The following is a 17941-nucleotide window of genomic DNA, read 5'->3' on the forward strand; positions in this document are numbered from 1 at the left end:
GCTGCGATCCGGCCAATCAGCGGCGTCCGAGCGAGGGGGATGGGGAGAGAAGAAAGCTCTCCTCCCTCCCCCCTCGTTGGAGGCGCTGCAGCCGCTCAGCCAATAGCGTTCCGTGCCGGCTGGACAGACAGGCGGGCGGGCCAATCAGAAGAGCGGAGTGTGCCGGCGTCAGGAGATGCCGGTGCGCGCCAGCCAATGAGGCGAGGCTGGGCGGGGCCAGGCGGGAGGCTATATAAGAGGCTGTAGGCGGCTTGTGGGAAGTTTTCTCAGAGGAGAATGTCTGCCAGCTACGACAACCGGTGAGTGCGGCGGAGGGAGGCCGGGCGCGGCGCTGCTGGGCCGGGAGGATGGAAGGGATAGCGGTATGAGGGAGGGTGGGGGACGGGTGTATGAGGAGGTGGGGGGGGGGGGAGCGGCACGCGGGGGGGGGGGCTGTGGCGGGTCACGTGTCACGCGGGCTCTCCTCGTCACGCGGCTCTCCTCGCGCCGGCCACCCTCCCCACCTCTCTCCTCGCACACCGCGGGCTGGGGGGGGGGGGGGGACACGTGGCGCTCCGGCGGCTCCGCCAGTGCAGGGGGAAGGACAAGATGGCGGCCGGGCCGCAGGAGGAGAGGGGGAGCTTCCCTCTAAGATGGCGGACACTTCCGGCCCTGCACGTGGCCCCCGGGGGGGAGGGGAGACCACAACGCCCAGCGTGCCAGCCGTGACGTCATCACCGGCGCATTCTTGGCCCGCCGTGAAGTCACCGTGCGGTCTCAGCACTCCCGAGAGGATCGGTCAGCTGGGCTGTGACGTCAGTAAGAGTGGACTACAGCTCCCAGCATGCCTGATGTACCTGGACTACAGCTCCCAGCATGCTTGATGTGTCCCCTATGGGTGGACTACAGCTCCCAGCATGCTTGATGTGTCCCCTATGGGTGGACTACAGCTCCCAGCGTGCCTCATGCATCCCCTATGGGTGGACTACAGCTACCAGCATGCCTATGTCCCATATGGGTGGACTATAGCTCCCAGCGTGCCTGTGTCCCCCATGGGTGGACTACAGCTCCCAGCATGCTTGATGTGTCCCCTACGGGTGCACTACAGCTCCCAGCGTGCCTCATGTATCCCCTATGGATGGACTACAGCTCCCTGCATGCTTGATGTGTCCCCTATGGGTGGACTACAGCTCCCAGCGTGCCTAATGTATCCCCTATGGGTGGACTACAGCTACCAGCATGCTTGATGTATTCCTTATTGGTGGACTTAGGACTACAGATCACAGATGTGTTCCTGAGGAGTGGACTACACTGGCCAGCATGCCTAGATGTATCCCCTATGGGTGGTCTACAGTTCTTAGTATACCTGATGTGTTCCCTAGGGGTGGACTACAGCTCCCAGCATGTCTCATGTATTTCCCATGGGTGGACTACAGCTCCCAGTGTACCTGCATATGCCCTATAGATAGACTACAGCTTCCAGCATGCCCAGATGTCTTGCTGGTAGAGACCTTGACATCCTCAGCCCTGGACCCCCAGCTATAAATCACCCATGTTTCTGGAGGTCTCCTGCCCCAGCATTCCTTCGGGCGTTGGAATGTCTTGTCATATGGATGGGGATCAGGGATCCATCCTCCTCCTGTGTGCAGTAGCCATTTACCTGGCTAGATTAATATATTATAGTCCAGGTGTGGCTTTATCTAGCTACAATCATCTATATTTTTGTCATCTTGCTACAATATCGTGTATATATTGGAGGTTTACTGACTCACATTAGCCCAGCCATAGATTAACTAAAGTTAGTTAGTTTTTAGTGTTGTACAAATCTGTACATTATGGCAGTGCCCTGTGGGGGAGGGGCTGACTGTTTATATGAAGTGCTATTCATAGTGATTGTTACCTTGTGACTCATCTGGGGTGAGTGTTTTATAGGGCCCACAGCACACATCTGTACAGGCGAATTCCGCAGACATCCTTTCTATCCTTTCATGTGTGGCTATCTGCTGGCTCTTGTGCCTGTACGCCATGTTCTGCTGCGCTCTGGCTATATATAGTCTTTTGTGTCTGCTGCGTTTTTCCCCTGTATGGACGTTTCTGGGAGTCCGAGTATCGCTGTTCTAGATCACGCTTGCACAATACGTTCTCGTCAGCAGTGTGACTAAGCAGCAGAATGAATGGGTAATCAGCTAGCTGCAGCCGGGGGTGGGGTGTTGCTGCGTGATCGGCCCATGCTTCGTCGCCACCCAGCGTGTGCTGCTGCCTGTCACACATTCCTGGCCTTCACCAGAAGTGCCGGCTCAGCCATATGCACCGTGCGTCAGCCATTGTAGTGCACACTGAGGGACTGGTGGGTTACACTGACAGTATTTGTGAGCAGGTCTTCAGTGTATGGGAATATATTTATACATCAGGGTTTAGATGCAGCCAGTAGGTGGATCTTTTGTAACTGTTCAGATCGTCGTCTAATACTACTGGTGATATAAAGTGAACATCCCCATAAGGGAGGATTGGGGGGGGGGGGGGGGGGGGGGGGCATTACTCAGCGGTGTCTTCTGTAGCCTCCCATCTGTATAGGGTTTACATTCTTCTACAGGGAGTCACTGCAGCTTCTGGCAGCCTTGCATGCCTCCTGACCATCGCGATGTATACTGGGAGGTGTACTCACATCAATGTACTAAATCTCCCAGCGTGCAATGCAGCTTTAGGAGGTGCTCGGCATCACTGCAAGAGCTTCAAATTGTGGTTGTCACCTGGGGAGATGGTTAACACTGTGGGTGTAGAACAGCAGCCCCTGTAGGTATCGCCTGTCGCTCCAACCCTCCAATGGACCCCTCTAATAACCAGGGCTGTGGAGTCGGTACAAAAATCTTCTGACTCCTAAGTTTATGAAATCACAACTCCGGGTACCCAAAATGGCTCCGACTCAGTCTAATACTTCACAGGGATGTGGATTTTGTTCAAAAATCAGCAGATTCTGACTCTGGGTGCCCAAAATTGCTCCGACTCCACAGTCCTGCTAATAACAACCATTAGGGGGGCAGCCTGAATTTCATGGAACAGTTGATCTTGTTCAGGGTTTCCGCTACAAAATGCATCTAGGATCTTATACATGTGTTGGGGTTTTAACCTGCAGGGATCAGCATTTGACCAGTCTGGTGCCTGTCCTGGGATAAGTTTTATATAGATACGTCACTGGCCTATAGGCTGCCTATGTTATGGAGGCGGAGTGATATGCTTCTGGTGGGTGGGGTCAGTAAGGGCAAGCGCCCTGGGTTGGTTTTGTCATTAAAGATCCAGTTTGCCACAGCTTGGGGTTCCTCTGCAAAGCTTTTTTCATGTTCTGTAGTTGTTGTATTTACCTGGTCTTGTTTTGATTTACAGATCTAGAGACAATGGGCCCGAAGGAATGGAGCCCGATGGTGTTATCGAGGTGAGTACAGCCTCCCCTTTGCAGATTCCTCTGAATGTATTGCTTATGGGCTGTTCCCCAGCTAACTTCTGTCTCTCCTCCCCTGTAGTCAAACTGGAACGAGATCGTTGACAGCTTTGACGATATGAGCTTATCTGAATCCCTCCTTAGAGGCATTTACGCGTACGGTTTTGAGAAACCCTCTGCCATCCAGCAGCGTGCTATTATCCCTTGTATCAAGGGTAAGTGGAGAGTGCTCAGGCCTGGCTTCCTGTATACATGATATATAGTACTGTTGTTTAATTGTATGTCTCTCTAGTGTTGCCTGCAATATGTTTTTAAATGGGTTATCCTTATGTCAGGTGTTACTGATGGTGTTGTAGGTAAATACAGAAGTCCCTCTTATGCACTCAACTTTCACCTGCCATACAGGTTACAAATCAAGTAACAGAATACAGACCGATTTATTGCTTCTGTTGCCCTGATGCAAAGTCTCAGGCTATTTCTTCCCATGTAACGCTACTTTAAAGAAAAGGTCTGAGGAAAAAGAAATCCACTTACCTTGTGCTTCCTTCAGCCCCCTGCATTGTCCTGTGCCCTCACCGCAGCTCCGGTGGCTCCCGGTCCCCTCCAGTGCAGATGCCAAGCTCGCCAGGTCGGCATCTTCCTGCGTTCCGCTGTGCGTCTCACTGAGTCAGAGGTCACTTTGGGCTGTTGTACGCAGAACAGAACAGACCAGGTTAAGTCAGCGTGACCCTGAGAGCCGCTGGTACAGTTGGCATCTTGCTACAGGGTGGCTGGCAGGGTCTGGAAGAAGCCCCAGGTACATGGATTTTATTTTCCTCTTCATCGGATGTGTCCTTTAAAGGGGTTGTGCAAGAGAAAAACTGACACTTACCTTGGGCTTCTATCAGCCCCGTGCAGCGGTAATGTCCCACGCCGTCCTCCTCTCATCTGCCGTTCTCCGGCCCCGGTCTAAGCGGCATGGGATCCAACTGCGGCTGCGCTAGAATGGCCGCGCACCCGCTCGCTTCCGCCTGCGTCATCGGAAGCTTACTGCGCAAGCGCAGTACAAGGCTCCGTTGTACTGCGGCTGCGCAGTAAGCCTCAGATGATGCGAGCGGAGGCACGGCAACGCGCATTATTCGTCTGTATGTCAGACGAATAGCCCGGTGCCGGCTGCGGGGAACGGCGGATGGGAGCAGGACGGCGTGGGACATTACCGCTGCACGGGGCTGATAGAAGCCCAAGGTAAGTGTCAGTTTTTCTCTTCCACAACCCCCACAGAACCCCTTTAAGGTGGCCATTGAAAATACAATCCTGCTATTGCCATGGTGATCAATCAAAATTACCTTGCATCAAGTACACAGTTTCTAGAGTAAAATATTACATTTTCCATATGTTGTCACTTACAGTAGGTAGTAAAATTATGAACTGTGAGGTTTTGGGCTAGTCATTACTTTAAAGAGAATATATGTAAATCGCACTAAAGTAAACCTACCAGTGCAGTGCGTTAGGGGACATCTTCTATTACCCTCTGTCACAATTTCGCTGCTCCCCGCCGCATTAAAAGTAGTCAAAATCCGTATTAAAAAGTTTGTTTATAAACAAAATGGCCACAAAAAACAGGAAGTAGGTTGATGTACAGTATGTCCACACATAGAAAATATATCCATACACAAGCGGGCTGTATACACCCTTTTTGAATCTCAAAAGATCATTTGTGTGTTTACCTTCCTCCCCTGCAGCTGAAGAGTGACAGGCTGATAGTTTTTGAAGTTTTACGTCTAGGTCTCTACTAGGTATAGATTCCATGAAAGCAGATCCTGCATGTCCTTGCTGCAGTGTAGTAAGCCCCTGCTGTCTCCATGTTATGCCATCAGTGTACTACACTGCTGTCTCCAGGCTGTCATCAGTGTATTATACTCCTGTCTTCAGGCTATGATGTCATCAGTGTAGTATACTCTAGCTGGCTCCAGGCTCTGGCAGTGTAGCACACTGTCTCCAGGTCATGATGCGGTCAGTGTAGTATACTCCTGCTGTCACTAGGTTGTAGTCAGTGTAGTAAACCTCTTATCTGTCTCCAGGTGATGTCATTGCAGCATAGTAAACGTCTGCTCTGTCTCCAGGTTATGATGTCATCGCACAAGCTCAGTCTGGTACTGGCAAGACAGCAACATTTGCCATATCCATTCTCCAGCAAATCGAGCTGGACATGAAAGCCACACAGGCCCTGGTGCTGGCCCCAACAAGAGAGCTGGCTCAACAGGTGAGTGCTCAAATTTACCTGCTCATCTCAACTTGCTGCTTTGTTTAGGCAGATGGAAGGAATAACTGTAAGGTGCTATCACTCATGAGCTTTATTCTCATTAAGGCCAGTACACTATACACTTGGCTTTAACTCCTGCCTCCTCGGGTAGACTAATTGTCTGTTTTCCTTTACAGATCCAAAAAGTAATTATGGCCCTGGGAGACTACATGGGTGCCTCCTGCCATGCCTGTATTGGCGGCACAAATGTGCGGGCAGAGGTGCAGAAGCTGCAGTCAGAGGCACCGCACATCGTGGTCGGCACTCCAGGGAGGGTGTTTGACATGCTTAACAGGCGATATCTATGTAAGTATCAGAGGCTCTCTCCACTCCCTCCTTTCTGTCAGTGGTCAAGGGAGCGTCGTGTGGCGTGACTCTTAAATCTGGCAGGTAGAGGGATTCCCCCATAACTTCCCAGGACGGCTGTAATGTGGCTGCTTGCTGGTTCATGTTGTGGGGACAACATAACTACATCCCTGGAATGTCACATTCAAGCTCGTGTTGGCAATGTTGCCCTTTAAATTTCACATTCTAAACCAAGCCTAACTGTTTGTTTGGAATTCAAGTTCTCGAAGTTACAGAATTCACTTCCAGATTATGGATCTGTCAGTACAGATGTCAACTGTGCACATGTTATGTTTGTAGGTGCCCATACACATCAGATTCCCCACTTGATTCCTGACAGGTTATCTGGGGATAGATTTCCCAAAATGTCAGTAGTTTTTTTTTTTGTGCCAAAAATGGATAAAAGTATCACAGGACAGATTGGGTCGGGAGCCAATGAACTCTGTGCCTGACTGGCACACAGAGCTCTGCTGTAATAGCGATTGCAGAGAGGGCCCTGTGCGATTGAGGTCTAGGCCCTAGGAGGAATAAGCTGCCTCACAGGGCGTAACTTAAATTACTGCTGTCTTGAAGTGGTTGATTCAGTGGTGTATTTGGTGTACTAAATCAATGCTACAACTAAAACCAATGATCACACTGAAGTGGAACATAACAAAGAATCTGTAATGAAGAAAACTCCCCTGGGAGGTACTCGGAGGGGGGGGGGGGGAAGTCCCCAGATCCTATTGAGGCTTCCCCGTCCTTGGTCCCACGGCAGCGGCGAAAACCCTCCTGGAGCGGCAGCGATGTAAATATTTACCTCTTGGCTCCAGCGCAGTATCCGTTCTTCCCACAGATAGGCGAAAATAGCTGGTTTCTGTCAGGCCGCTCTACTGCGCAGGCGCAAGTCGTCTGCAGAGTGGACCAGACGAGAGCTGCCATTTTTGCCGATCGCCATCAGAAGAGCCACACCAGCATGCCCCGCTGGAGCCTGAAAAGGTAAATATTGCACAGGCTGACAAATTGTCACTTGTGTGTTCGGGGGCTGCAGCGAGACCGCTGTGGGACACAGGACAGCCTCGATGGGGTCCAGAGGCTTCCTACTGAGGGGAGTACCCCAGGGGAACTTTTTTCACTACACGTTTTCTTTAAGTGTAATTGTAGACTGTATAAGCTGGCTTTTTAAACTCTAGCGCAGGGGTCTCAAATTCGCGGCCCGCGGGACATTTGCGGTCCTCGATACAATATTTTGTGGCCCTCGCCGGCAAAAGCTTCCTTATAGTTCGCTTCAGTGTTCCCAAGTAATCCGCCGCATTCCCGCTGCTAAATGAGGGCTGCAGAGCCCCCAAATCGCCCGGGGGGCAATCCGCCGGTATTTCCTGGAAGGGGCAGAGCTTTCAGCTTCAGCTCTGCCCCTCCTGACATCAATTTTCCGCACGGATTGCCGCCTCTCCCCGCCCCTCTCTGTGAAGGAAGAGTGAGAGAGGCGGCGATGCGTCGCGAATGTGAAATTCCTTATGCGGCCCAGCCTCATCCTGACTTTGCCTCCTGTGGCCCCCAGGTAAATTGAGTTTGAGACCCCTGCTCTAGCATATCTGAACCATATAACTAGTGTGAAGTAGCAGACAGTTATGCCCCTCCTGATGTGTATATTTGCATGTATTTATACCTGTTCATTGGCAGCATATGCCACTTTCTACAATAGTACTGTCCAGTAACTAAACAAATGGGCCTCAGTATAGCCCTGTAGAATATGGCTCATGTGTGAAGGATGATTTTGGCTCTGAATCAAGTTTGCCCTTACAAGGAATTTGACTTGGCAGTTGCTTGACAAACAATACAGGGCAGACCGTGTATAGTAAAAGTCAAGGCCAGTATGTAACACTTGTAGCTAGATTACTACAGGTAATGCCATTACGGGGGGAAACTCTGTGGTTGGTACATCTCCATCTAATGTAATGCTTTCTCTTGTAGCGCCTAAATATATAAAGATGTTTGTGCTGGATGAAGCTGATGAGATGTTGAGCAGAGGTTTTAAAGACCAAATCTACGACATCTTCCAGAAATTGAGCAGCAATGCTCAGGTAAGTGGCTGAGGCTTATTTACTGGCGTCTCCTGCATGTCTTGCTGTGGTCCTGCAGATCAGTGTTCCCCCAACCCTGTCTTCCATGCCCACCAGCAGTGCAGGTTTTAAGGAACTGTTGTCACTACAGGCAATGTGGAATCTGTAGCTTGCCCTTAGTCTACTGCAGGTTCCAGTTCACAAAGTGATAGAAATACCAAGAAAGCGGACCTGAACTCAGAACTTCCCCTCTGCTCTAATAGATGAGCAATAGCATAACCTAGACAGAAAACAGCTGATACAAATCCTAAAATCTTCCTGATTCGTGGAAGCAGACATATTAACATCCTGTTCTTTCAAATGAGCTTATCTGCCTTGGTAGTCAGCTGAAGTGGGAGATATAAAATTACACTTGTGATTAGTCACAAATAAGGAGTCATTAGACAGGCTAAACCTCTAAATATATACAGGGTGCATTTCTGTGTTCCTTCTGTCCTGTGCAGGAGTTCAGGTCCACTTAAGTGTTTGCATTCTTTCTGTTGTAGTCTGCAGTTATGGAGGAAGATTGCTTCTGTTTGGGGAATTTGGAGCTATTCAGTCATCTGTTCTACTATTGATGGGATGGGAGGCATTGTGACGTAATGCTGGGGAGGGTAGTAGTGTCCAGGCTGCTTTAGTGATGATACCCCATGCGTGTCATCTGAGCCCACGTCTCCTTCTGCAGCAGCTCTCCAGCCTGCGTGCTGCTGGTTGGAACAGTCTGATGCAGAGGATTCTGGGAAAATGATCACACCACCCTATCTGAAAGCAGCCTCTGTGTAGCTTAGCATTGCCTGGCCCGGTGTTGTGGCTGTGTCTGACTTGCCTTCTCTCCCCAGGTGGTGCTGCTCTCGGCCACCATGCCCGCTGATGTCCTGGAAGTGACCAAAAAGTTCATGCGGGATCCAATCCGTATCCTCGTGAAAAAGGAGGAGCTGACCCTGGAGGGTATCCGACAGTTCTATATCAACGTGGAGCGAGAGGTGAGTGGAGCTCCTCCTCCCCCTGTCACTGGGCAAGGACACGTCATGTGACGCGGATCTTATATCTGACAGGGGAAGAGTGACTCCCATATTCATCCCAGCGCAGCGGTCAGTCACTGTCAGCTGGTTCATGCTATGGGAACAGCACAGAATTGTACACAAGCACTGTATGCTCATGCATTGCCTTCTGAGGACCTGCACACTGCAGGAATTGCTGAAGTAAATGGACTAGAACCTGTGTATAGATCACTGAGCCAGTGTCCTTGTGTACTGCAGGAATCTGCTTTCCCGTACAGCCTAATCAGGCTCTTGTAGGATGTTATACTGTACAAGTTGTATCTATGTTCCCCTTGTCGTCTTATTGTGCTTTGTAAAGCGCTGCGGAATATGTTGGCGCTATATAAATAAAAAATAATAATCTCACATTATAAACTGACATAGCAAACCTCTGGCTATAGTGAACTGCAGCTCCTGGTCATGCACCAGTATGAACACACAAGGTACAGGCTAAACTCAAAAAAATTACAATAGAAGGAAAGTCTATTTATTTCAGTAATTCAACTTGAAATGTGAAACTAATGCATTAAATACTGATTACGTGGAAAGCGAGATATTCCAAGTCTTTGGAAGTTTGCAGGTCTGTACAGCACAGGCTTGCTGCCTCCTAAATACCTCCTTCCCTCTGCTGTTAGTTCTGTTATGATGCGCCGCAGAAGGAGGGATTTAGAAGAGCCAGCAGGTCCGAGCTGTACGGACCTGCAAACTTCCTTTTCGGGGTGTTTGGGTTAAAGGCATACCCAGCATCTCAGCTTAGAGTCCCCTTAAATCAAATGTTCTACATACAGAATTTCAGCTGCAATTGTGATGCAATTCCTTTCCCACATGAATGGGGCTTGCATAACAAAATCGCTAAAAATTCTCAATGCAAAATCTGAACGCTGCGCTTTGTGATCTGTGTGAGAAGCAGCCCTTGCTGGGGGGGGGGGTCTCTGATTCTGGCTGATCTGTGTGCTTTGTGAGCTGAGAAGCAGCCCTTGCTGGAGGTGAGATTGGGGGTCTCTGATTCTGGCTGATCTGTGTGCTTTGTGAGCTGTGAGAAGCAGCCCTTGCTGGAGGTGAGATTGGGGATCTCTGATTCTGGCTGATCTCTGTGCTTTGTGAGCTGAGAAGCAGCCCTTGCTGGAGGTGAGATTGGGGATCTCTGATTCTGGCTGATCTGTGTGCTTTGTGAGCTGAGAAGCAGCCCTTGCTGGAGGTGAGATTGGGGATCTCTGATTCTGGCTGATCTCTGTGCTTTGTGAGCTGTGAGAAGCAGCCCTTGCTGGAGGTGAGATTGGGGGTCTCTGATTCTGGCTGATCTCTGTGCTTTGTGAGCTGTGAGAAGCAGCCCTTGCTGGAGGTGAGATTGGGGGTCTCTGATTCTGGCTGATCTGTGTGCTTTGTGAGCTGTGAGAAGCAGCCCTTGCTGGAGGTGAGATTGGGGGTCTCTGATTCTGGCTGATCTGTGTGCTTTGTGAGCTGTGAGAAGCAGCCCTTGCTGGAGGTGAGATTGGGGGTCTCTGATTCTGGCTGATCTGTGTGCTTTGTGAGCTGTGAGAAGCAGCCCTTGCTGGAGGTGAGATTGGGGGTCTCTGATTCTGGCTGATCTGTGTGCTTTGTGAGCTGTGAGAAGCAGCCCTTGCTGGAGGTGAGATTGGGGATCTCTGATTCTGGCTGATCTCTGTGCTTTGTGAGCTGAGAAGCAGCCCTTGCTGGAGGTGAGATTGGGGATCTCTGATTCTGGCTGATCTGTGTGCTTTGTGAGCTGTGAGAAGCAGCCCTTGCTGGAGGTGAGATTGGGGGTCTCTGATTCTGGCTGATCTGTGTGCTTTGTGAGCTGTGAGAAGCAGCCCTTGCTGGAGGTGAGATTGGGGGTCTCTGATTCTGGCTGATCTGTGTGCTTTGTGAGCTGTGAGAAGCAGCCCTTGCTGGAGGTGAGATTGGGGGTCTCTGATTCTGGCTGATCTGTGTGCTTTGTGAGCTGTGAGAAGCAGCCCTTGCTGGAGGTGAGATTGGGGATCTCTGATTCTGGCTGATCTCTGTGCTTTGTGAGCTGTGAGAAGCAGCCCTTGCTGGAGGTGAGATTGGGGATCTCTGATTCTGGCTGATCTCTGTGCTTTGTGAGCTGAGAAGCAGCCCTTGCTGGAGGTGAGATTGGGGATCTCTGATTCTGGCTGATCTGTGTGCTTTGTGAGCTGAGAAGCAGCCCTTGCTGGAGGTGAGATTGGGGATCTCTGATTCTGGCTGATCTCTGTGCTTTGTGAGCTGTGAGAAGCAGCCCTTGCTGGAGGTGAGATTGGGGATCTCTGATTCTGGCTGATCTCTGTGCTTTGTGAGCTGAGAAGCAGCCCTTGCTGGAGGTGAGATTGGGGATCTCTGATTCTGGCTGATCTGTGTGCTTTGTGAGCTGAGAAGCAGCCCTTGCTGGAGGTGAGATTGGGGATCTCTGATTCTGGCTGATCTCTGTGCTTTGTGAGCTGTGAGAAGCAGCCCTTGCTGGAGGTGAGATTGGGGATCTCTGATTCTGGCTGATCTCTGTGCTTTGTGAGCTGAGAAGCAGCCCTTGCTGGAGGTGAGATTGGGGATCTCTGATTCTGGCTGATCTCTGTGCTTTGTGAGCTGTGAGAAGCGGCCCTTGCTGGAGGTGAGATTAGGGGCTCTGGTTTTGGCTGATCTGTTGGAATAACTTGTTCCCCTCTCCTCAGGAATGGAAGCTGGACACCCTCTGCGACTTGTACGAGACTCTGACCATCACACAGGCTGTTATCTTTATCAATACGCGACGGAAGGTGGACTGGTTAACGGAAAAGATGCATGCGCGGGACTTTACCGTGTCTGCTTTGGTAAGTCTCATGCGTTTAGCCTTTTGGTTTTCCCTGTCACTGGGCAAGGGTGCGTCTCTCCTGATGACGTGACATCTTATATCTGACAGGGGTAAATAAACAACCCATATTCATCCCAGCACAGCCCCCTATGGTTGTAAGTTGGTTCATGCTATGGGGACATGCTAAGTCACATGAACGGCAAATGCTAACAGCGCCCTCTTTCTGCAGCACGGTGATATGGACCAAAAAGAGCGAGACGTCATCATGCGGGAGTTCCGATCTGGATCCAGCCGTGTTCTGATTACCACAGATCTTCTGGTAAGTGCTGCCTGATACGCCAGCTCTCCTGGCTCAATGCTGAGTATGGGCACTGCCATCTTCAATTGTTCAAAAAGGTTTGAAGAATCACTTAAGCTATGAGTCATACAGAAATTCTGCTGCTAAAGGCAGGATTCAGAGTCTGCAGGACACCTATTCATAGGCTCAGTGGGCCAGATTTTATCAAGTGTCCGAGACAAAATATTGGTAGGTTTTTAGAAATCCGTGCAGAACTGTCTCAGGCATCTTAAGAAATCTCTAAATAGTGCAGATTACTTCTAAAACAGTTGAATAATAGTATTAGCTAGGAGGATTCTCTCAGGCAGTGTGAGGGGAATTGCTGTTGAGGTAACCAACACACCTGCTGTATTGATAGCAGCAGGCTCTAAGGAGGAATTCAGCAGGGGGGAGGAGCACATCACAAATCATGTCTAGCCTGCAGTTCTACATCTGTAGAACTGCTATCAGGCAGGAGGAGCTGACTCTAGAGGGTATCTGCATGTTCTATTTCAACGTGGAGCGAGGTGAGTGGAGCTCCTCCTCCCGCCCCACCCCCTGTCACTGGGCAAGGACACGTCATGTGACGCAGATCTTATATCTGACAGGGGAAGAGTGACTCCCATATTCATCCCAGCACAGCGGTCAGTCACTGTCAGCTGGTTCATGCTATGGGCACAGCACAGAATTGTATACAAGCACTGTATGCTCATGCATTGCCTTCTGAGGACCTGCACACTGCAGGCATTGCTGAAGTAAATGGAATAGAACCTGTGTATTATGCCTGAGCCAGTGTCCTTGTGTACTGCAGGAATCTGCTTTCCCGTACAGCCTAATCAGGCTCTTGTAGGATGTTATACTGTATAACAGAGGTCCCCAAACCTTTTTGGTCAAGGGCCAGGTCAACATACTTCAGACTGCCCGGGGGCCGGAACATACATAAAATGATGTTTAAAAACATTACATTCAATCTAGGTATTGATTCCCCCCAGTCATGCCCACAGGAGAGCTCCCATCAGCTGCCATTCCGTCATAAGGAGCCCCAAAGAACGTCTTTGTGCACCAGTGAAGCATACCCAGGTGACAACCTGCCGTCCAGTTGGACAGCATTGTCATCTGATGCAGAATTGGATTGGAAGCCAGCGAATGACGGCTCGCTGGCTTCAACAGTATGTGGATGGGCGGTGCCAGCACTGCTATTTTATATGCGGGCCGCTGATATTTAAGGGTGCAGTGGGCCACATCTATAAGTTATACATTTTGGTTTGGGGGGCCAGTGAAAAAGCCTCGGGGGGCCGCATTCGGCCCACGGGCCTTAGTTTGAGGATCACTGCTGTATAATCTCACATTGTAAACTGACATAGCAAACCTCTGGCTATAGTGAACTGCAGCTCCTGGCCATGCACCAGTATGAACACACAAGGTACAGGCAAAACTCAGAACAATTACAATATAAGGCAAAAGCCCATTTATGTCAGTAATTCAACTTGAAATGTCAAACTAATGCATGAAAGCAGCCCTACTGCATCTATCGTTATACTGTACAAAGGAGTGCCTCCTCCCTTAATTGCATACACAAGTTTAGTGATTCACCACCTGAATATGTTCAGTATCTAGTACCTGGCTGACATTTCTCTAGTTAAGCTATGAGTCGTGCAGGGATTCATGCAGAACTGTCTCGGGCATCTTAAGAAATTAGTGCAGATTCCTTCTAAAACTGTTGTAAAATAGGAGGAGCTAGGAAGGTCTCAGACAGTGCAGTGTGAGGGGAATTGCTGTTGCTGAGGTAACCAACACACCTGCTGTATTGATAGCAGCAGGCTCTGAGGAGGAATTCAGCAGGGGGAGGAGCACATCACAAATCATGTCTAGCCTGCAGTTCTACCTCTGTAGAACTGCTATCACGCACTACTTAATCTGCACCAGTTTAGGAATGGATTAGTGCAGCTCATGAAATTCATGCTAAACTGCCACTATTACCTAGGATTTAAGGTTTTTATTATGCAGAACTGTCCTCCCTGCTGGTTACAACAGATTAAGAAAAAACTGGTAATACATTGATAGATCTCCCCAATATTTTCACTGGTAAAATCTGTTTAAAACCTCTTAGACATAATCTAGAATTCAGTATTTCTGGCAGCTGTAGCCAATGTGGTACAAACCTCTGTAAATCCCTGAATCAGTATATATGAATGCTATGGTGCTAACCTTTCCTGCAGAGATAATCGTGTGATCTTCTTTCAGGCTCGAGGTATTGATGTCCAGCAGGTGTCTCTGGTCATTAACTATGACTTGCCAACGAATCGGGAGAATTATATTCACAGGTGAGTTCCCAACAAGTGCTGCAGCCCCAAAGGTATTCCCTCTCTGCCCGGCTCCTTGTGCTGGATGTGGATTGTAGGCCTTTGGCAGAGGAAACTGGGCCGTGCTCCACTGCGATTCACGCTGCTGTTGTGCTGCGCAACTAGAACATGGCCCACAGCTGGATGTATAGAACGTATGTGATTCTGTGGGAGGGGTCAGGAAGCTGGAGTCTAGCTCTGCAGAATGGACTCCTCTGATGCCCCATTGCTGGGGGTATATGTTGGGAGCGGACATTGAACAAAGGGGGGCCCTCCCTTGCTTTTTCATTTCCTGCAGTGAAAGATGTGAGCTGGCACTTCGGGGAACATTGGACAGGAGTAAAATGCACTATAAATTCTTCCTAAGTAGCTCAACTACAATGGGGGAATAAAAATTGCACCTTTCACTAGTCCATCTCTTTATGGGGGGGGGGGGGGGGATGTTTCCCTGTCCCTGGAATGTTTAAAAGCACCAGATGGCAGTAACAAACTACCAGAATAGTGATACATGCTTTCTAGGGGTGCTCATGTAAGGAATATTGAGAATACCCCCAGGAGGAGATGGGCCTAGTCAAAAACCTGTCAGATTTTGATTAGCTGCTATGAGTTCTGGGAGAAGTGTGTGAATGCTTATATAAAACTTAGTGGTGCTTTTAGTCACGTGTAGGTTCTGTTTAATTTTGCTGTCCTTTGAAATGATCAAATAGTGTATTAGAGGTCATGGTCTATGTACAGTAAAGCTGGGTACACCATGCAATTCCTAACGATCCTACTTGAGTAAGGAAAATGAGCACTATTCAGATAAGACATCTATTGCCTATATAAAAGTGGGCATGCAAGGCTTGGGGGTTTTTGCCCTTCAAAGTCTGACGTTCTAATCCGATATTGATAAAATAGATGCAAAGAACATGTGCACACGATGGCTAGTCTGTTTGCCAGCATGTCTGATATGCTTACAATGAAGAGAATTTTATGTCACTGGTAATCATTAGGCTGTACAATTTCTTTTCCTGATTTAAAGACAAATTGTATCTGAAGGTAAAATTGCACGGTGTAACTGGCATTGCTGTTAACAGTTTGTGACAGTTATCTGTGCTTCCAGTGATTGGAGTTGGGTCTAGCAATCAGTTTAACAGCTAATGACACTTGTATTTTTGCTGAAATTGGTGCAATCGTTATTGGAGCTGCCTGTACCCCACATGTGGGTGTGGCTTCTGGAGGGGTGTGTATCTCTGAGCAGTCAGCCAATCGCTGCAACCCTCGGCAGTTTCTCAATCTCACCTCAAACTCCTTTTCTTGCAGGATTGGTCGCGGTGGTCGATTTGGTAGGAAAGGCGTGGCCATTAACATGGTTACTGAGGAGGATAAGCGGACCCTGAAGGACATAGAGACTTTTTATAACACGACCGTGGAGGAGATGCCTATGAATGTGGCAGATCTCATCTAACACCTCCTGACCAGGAGACAAAAAGAAAAACAGAAAAAAATAGTATAATGCAAAATACAAAAATAACCTTTCTGCACACATGCCCTGCCCAGGGGGTGTGGTCAGGGAGGAGCCAACAGCTTTCTAATAAGCCCATTAATGTTTGGGCTTGTCCCTTCCCTTGTATGACTTAAATGATTTATATAACTTTGTTTTTTTTTTTTTTTTTTTTTTTTTGAATAAATGTTATTTTCAGGTATTGTGGCCGTAAAAACAATGTTTTCGTGTTTTTATTTGTTTTTTCTCTGTAAAGTGAACACTAATCTTCCTGTGTCGCCCACCCACCATCAAATCAGAGGACCAAAACCGTTTTTACCCATCAGCCCCTCTTACCCGCAATCAGGCTGCTCAATTTGGACTCTGGAAATTTTTTTTTTATACAAGAAATTTTCCCCCCCAAATCTTTAAAATTGTTACCATTTTTATCTGTTCTCTGTATAGTATTTATTACAAAATAAACTTTTTTTGCAACAGAGTTGGTCTCTTGGCTTGTCCCATCATCCCTCTGCCTCCCATCCCCCGCTTCCCAGAGTAAGCAGCTTGCCCCTCCCCCTCTCCCCTTAATGTTCTGCTTTTGGTGGGAAAAGATTTCATAGACATGGCTTAGAATTGAGTGTAAATAATAGCTTAGTGTACCTGAGGTGCCATGAGAAATGTGTATGTCAAATGTATGAACTAGGCTTTGTTCATCTTGCTGCCTAAAAGTTAATCTTCAGGCATGCAAGTGACTGTCTCCTATACCTGGTACATGCAATGCAATTTCCTGTTAAGGTGTGTACCAGGCATTATGCTAGGAATACATGAGAATTTTTCACCAGATTTACTTTCTGATTTTCTTCTGATTTCTGTTCACTTCTGAGAAAGCAAATGATCGAAAATCAGATTGGACATGATATTTATCGAACATCTATCTGCCAAAACATCTCATGGTGTATTCCCAGCATTAGTGTAGTGTCTGGTATAAACAATGCAATTTCCAGTCAGACAGGTTAAATCCTTTCCAACAGGCCTGATCTGATTTTTGATAATCCTATCACTTCTATGCAAAAATCAATCAAAGATCAGAAATCAGACCTGTCAAATGGATTTGACCTGGCTATCTGACAGGAAATGACATGGTGTAGCAGGCAAGTGCCTGGTACACAGCAGAATATCTGACAGGAAATGACATGGTGTAGCAGGCAAGTGCCTGGTACACAGCAGAATATCTGACAGGAAATGACATGGTGTAGCAGGCAAGTGCCTGGTACACAGCAGAACACTTCATGGCAGATGATGCTCTTGAGGGCATAGGATATTAATGTTAACTGTGGGACTAAACAGTTGCAAAGCAAATGTAGTAGTTTCTCTTCTCAAGCTGGTCCAGCTGCATTGGGGTATTGGTAAGGCTGTTGCATTCGAGCCTTTAACCAGGGTTCCAAGTTCTGGCTCAAGCCAGTACATAAAACAAGTGTCTGGATCATTAGGGAGCCTTGCCTCTAGATTGCCCAAACGCACCCTAGTGTCCAGGAGGAAAAAATATAAATGTCTTGCCTTAACCCCCCCTGGCGGTATGAAAAATTCCACCAGGGGGCAGCGCAGCAGTTTTTATATTTTATTTTTTAAATCGTGTAGCGAGCCCAGGGCTCGCTACATGATAGCCGCTGCTCAGCGGCATCCCCCCCCCGCCCGCTTCGATCGCCTTCAGCGATCTCCGATCAGGAAATCCCGTTCACAGAACGGGATTTCCTGGAGGGCTTCCCCCGTCGCCATGGTGATGGGGCGGGATGACGTCGGGACGTCATTGGGAGTCCCTAATCCACCCCTCGGCGCTGCCTGGCACTGATTGG

General features: G+C 48.7%; 1 protein-coding gene and 1 non-coding gene across 2 annotated transcripts; both read left to right on the forward strand.

The window, feature by feature from the left end:
* The first annotated feature begins 227 nt into the window (after positions 1-227).
* On the forward strand, positions 228-16587 carry EIF4A1 (eukaryotic translation initiation factor 4A1). The gene is made up of 11 exons (XM_068273850.1): positions 228-299; positions 3361-3409; positions 3498-3630; positions 5518-5657; positions 5834-6002; positions 7995-8104; positions 8962-9105; positions 11850-11987; positions 12198-12287; positions 14529-14608; positions 15929-16587. The coding sequence occupies exons 1-11, from the start codon at positions 277-279 to the stop codon at positions 16071-16073; spliced, it is 1221 nt and encodes a 406-aa protein (XP_068129951.1). The 5' UTR covers positions 228-276; the 3' UTR covers positions 16074-16587.
* Positions 8754-8892, forward strand: LOC137564883 (small nucleolar RNA SNORD10). Its single transcript, XR_011030945.1, has one exon. It is a non-coding gene; the product is annotated as a small nucleolar RNA SNORD10 (small nucleolar RNA).
* Positions 16588-17941: the final 1354 nt, after the last annotated feature.

Source organism: Hyperolius riggenbachi, chromosome 3 (genome assembly GCF_040937935.1).
Source record: "Hyperolius riggenbachi isolate aHypRig1 chromosome 3, aHypRig1.pri, whole genome shotgun sequence".
Taxonomy (NCBI): domain Eukaryota; kingdom Metazoa; phylum Chordata; class Amphibia; order Anura; family Hyperoliidae; genus Hyperolius; species Hyperolius riggenbachi.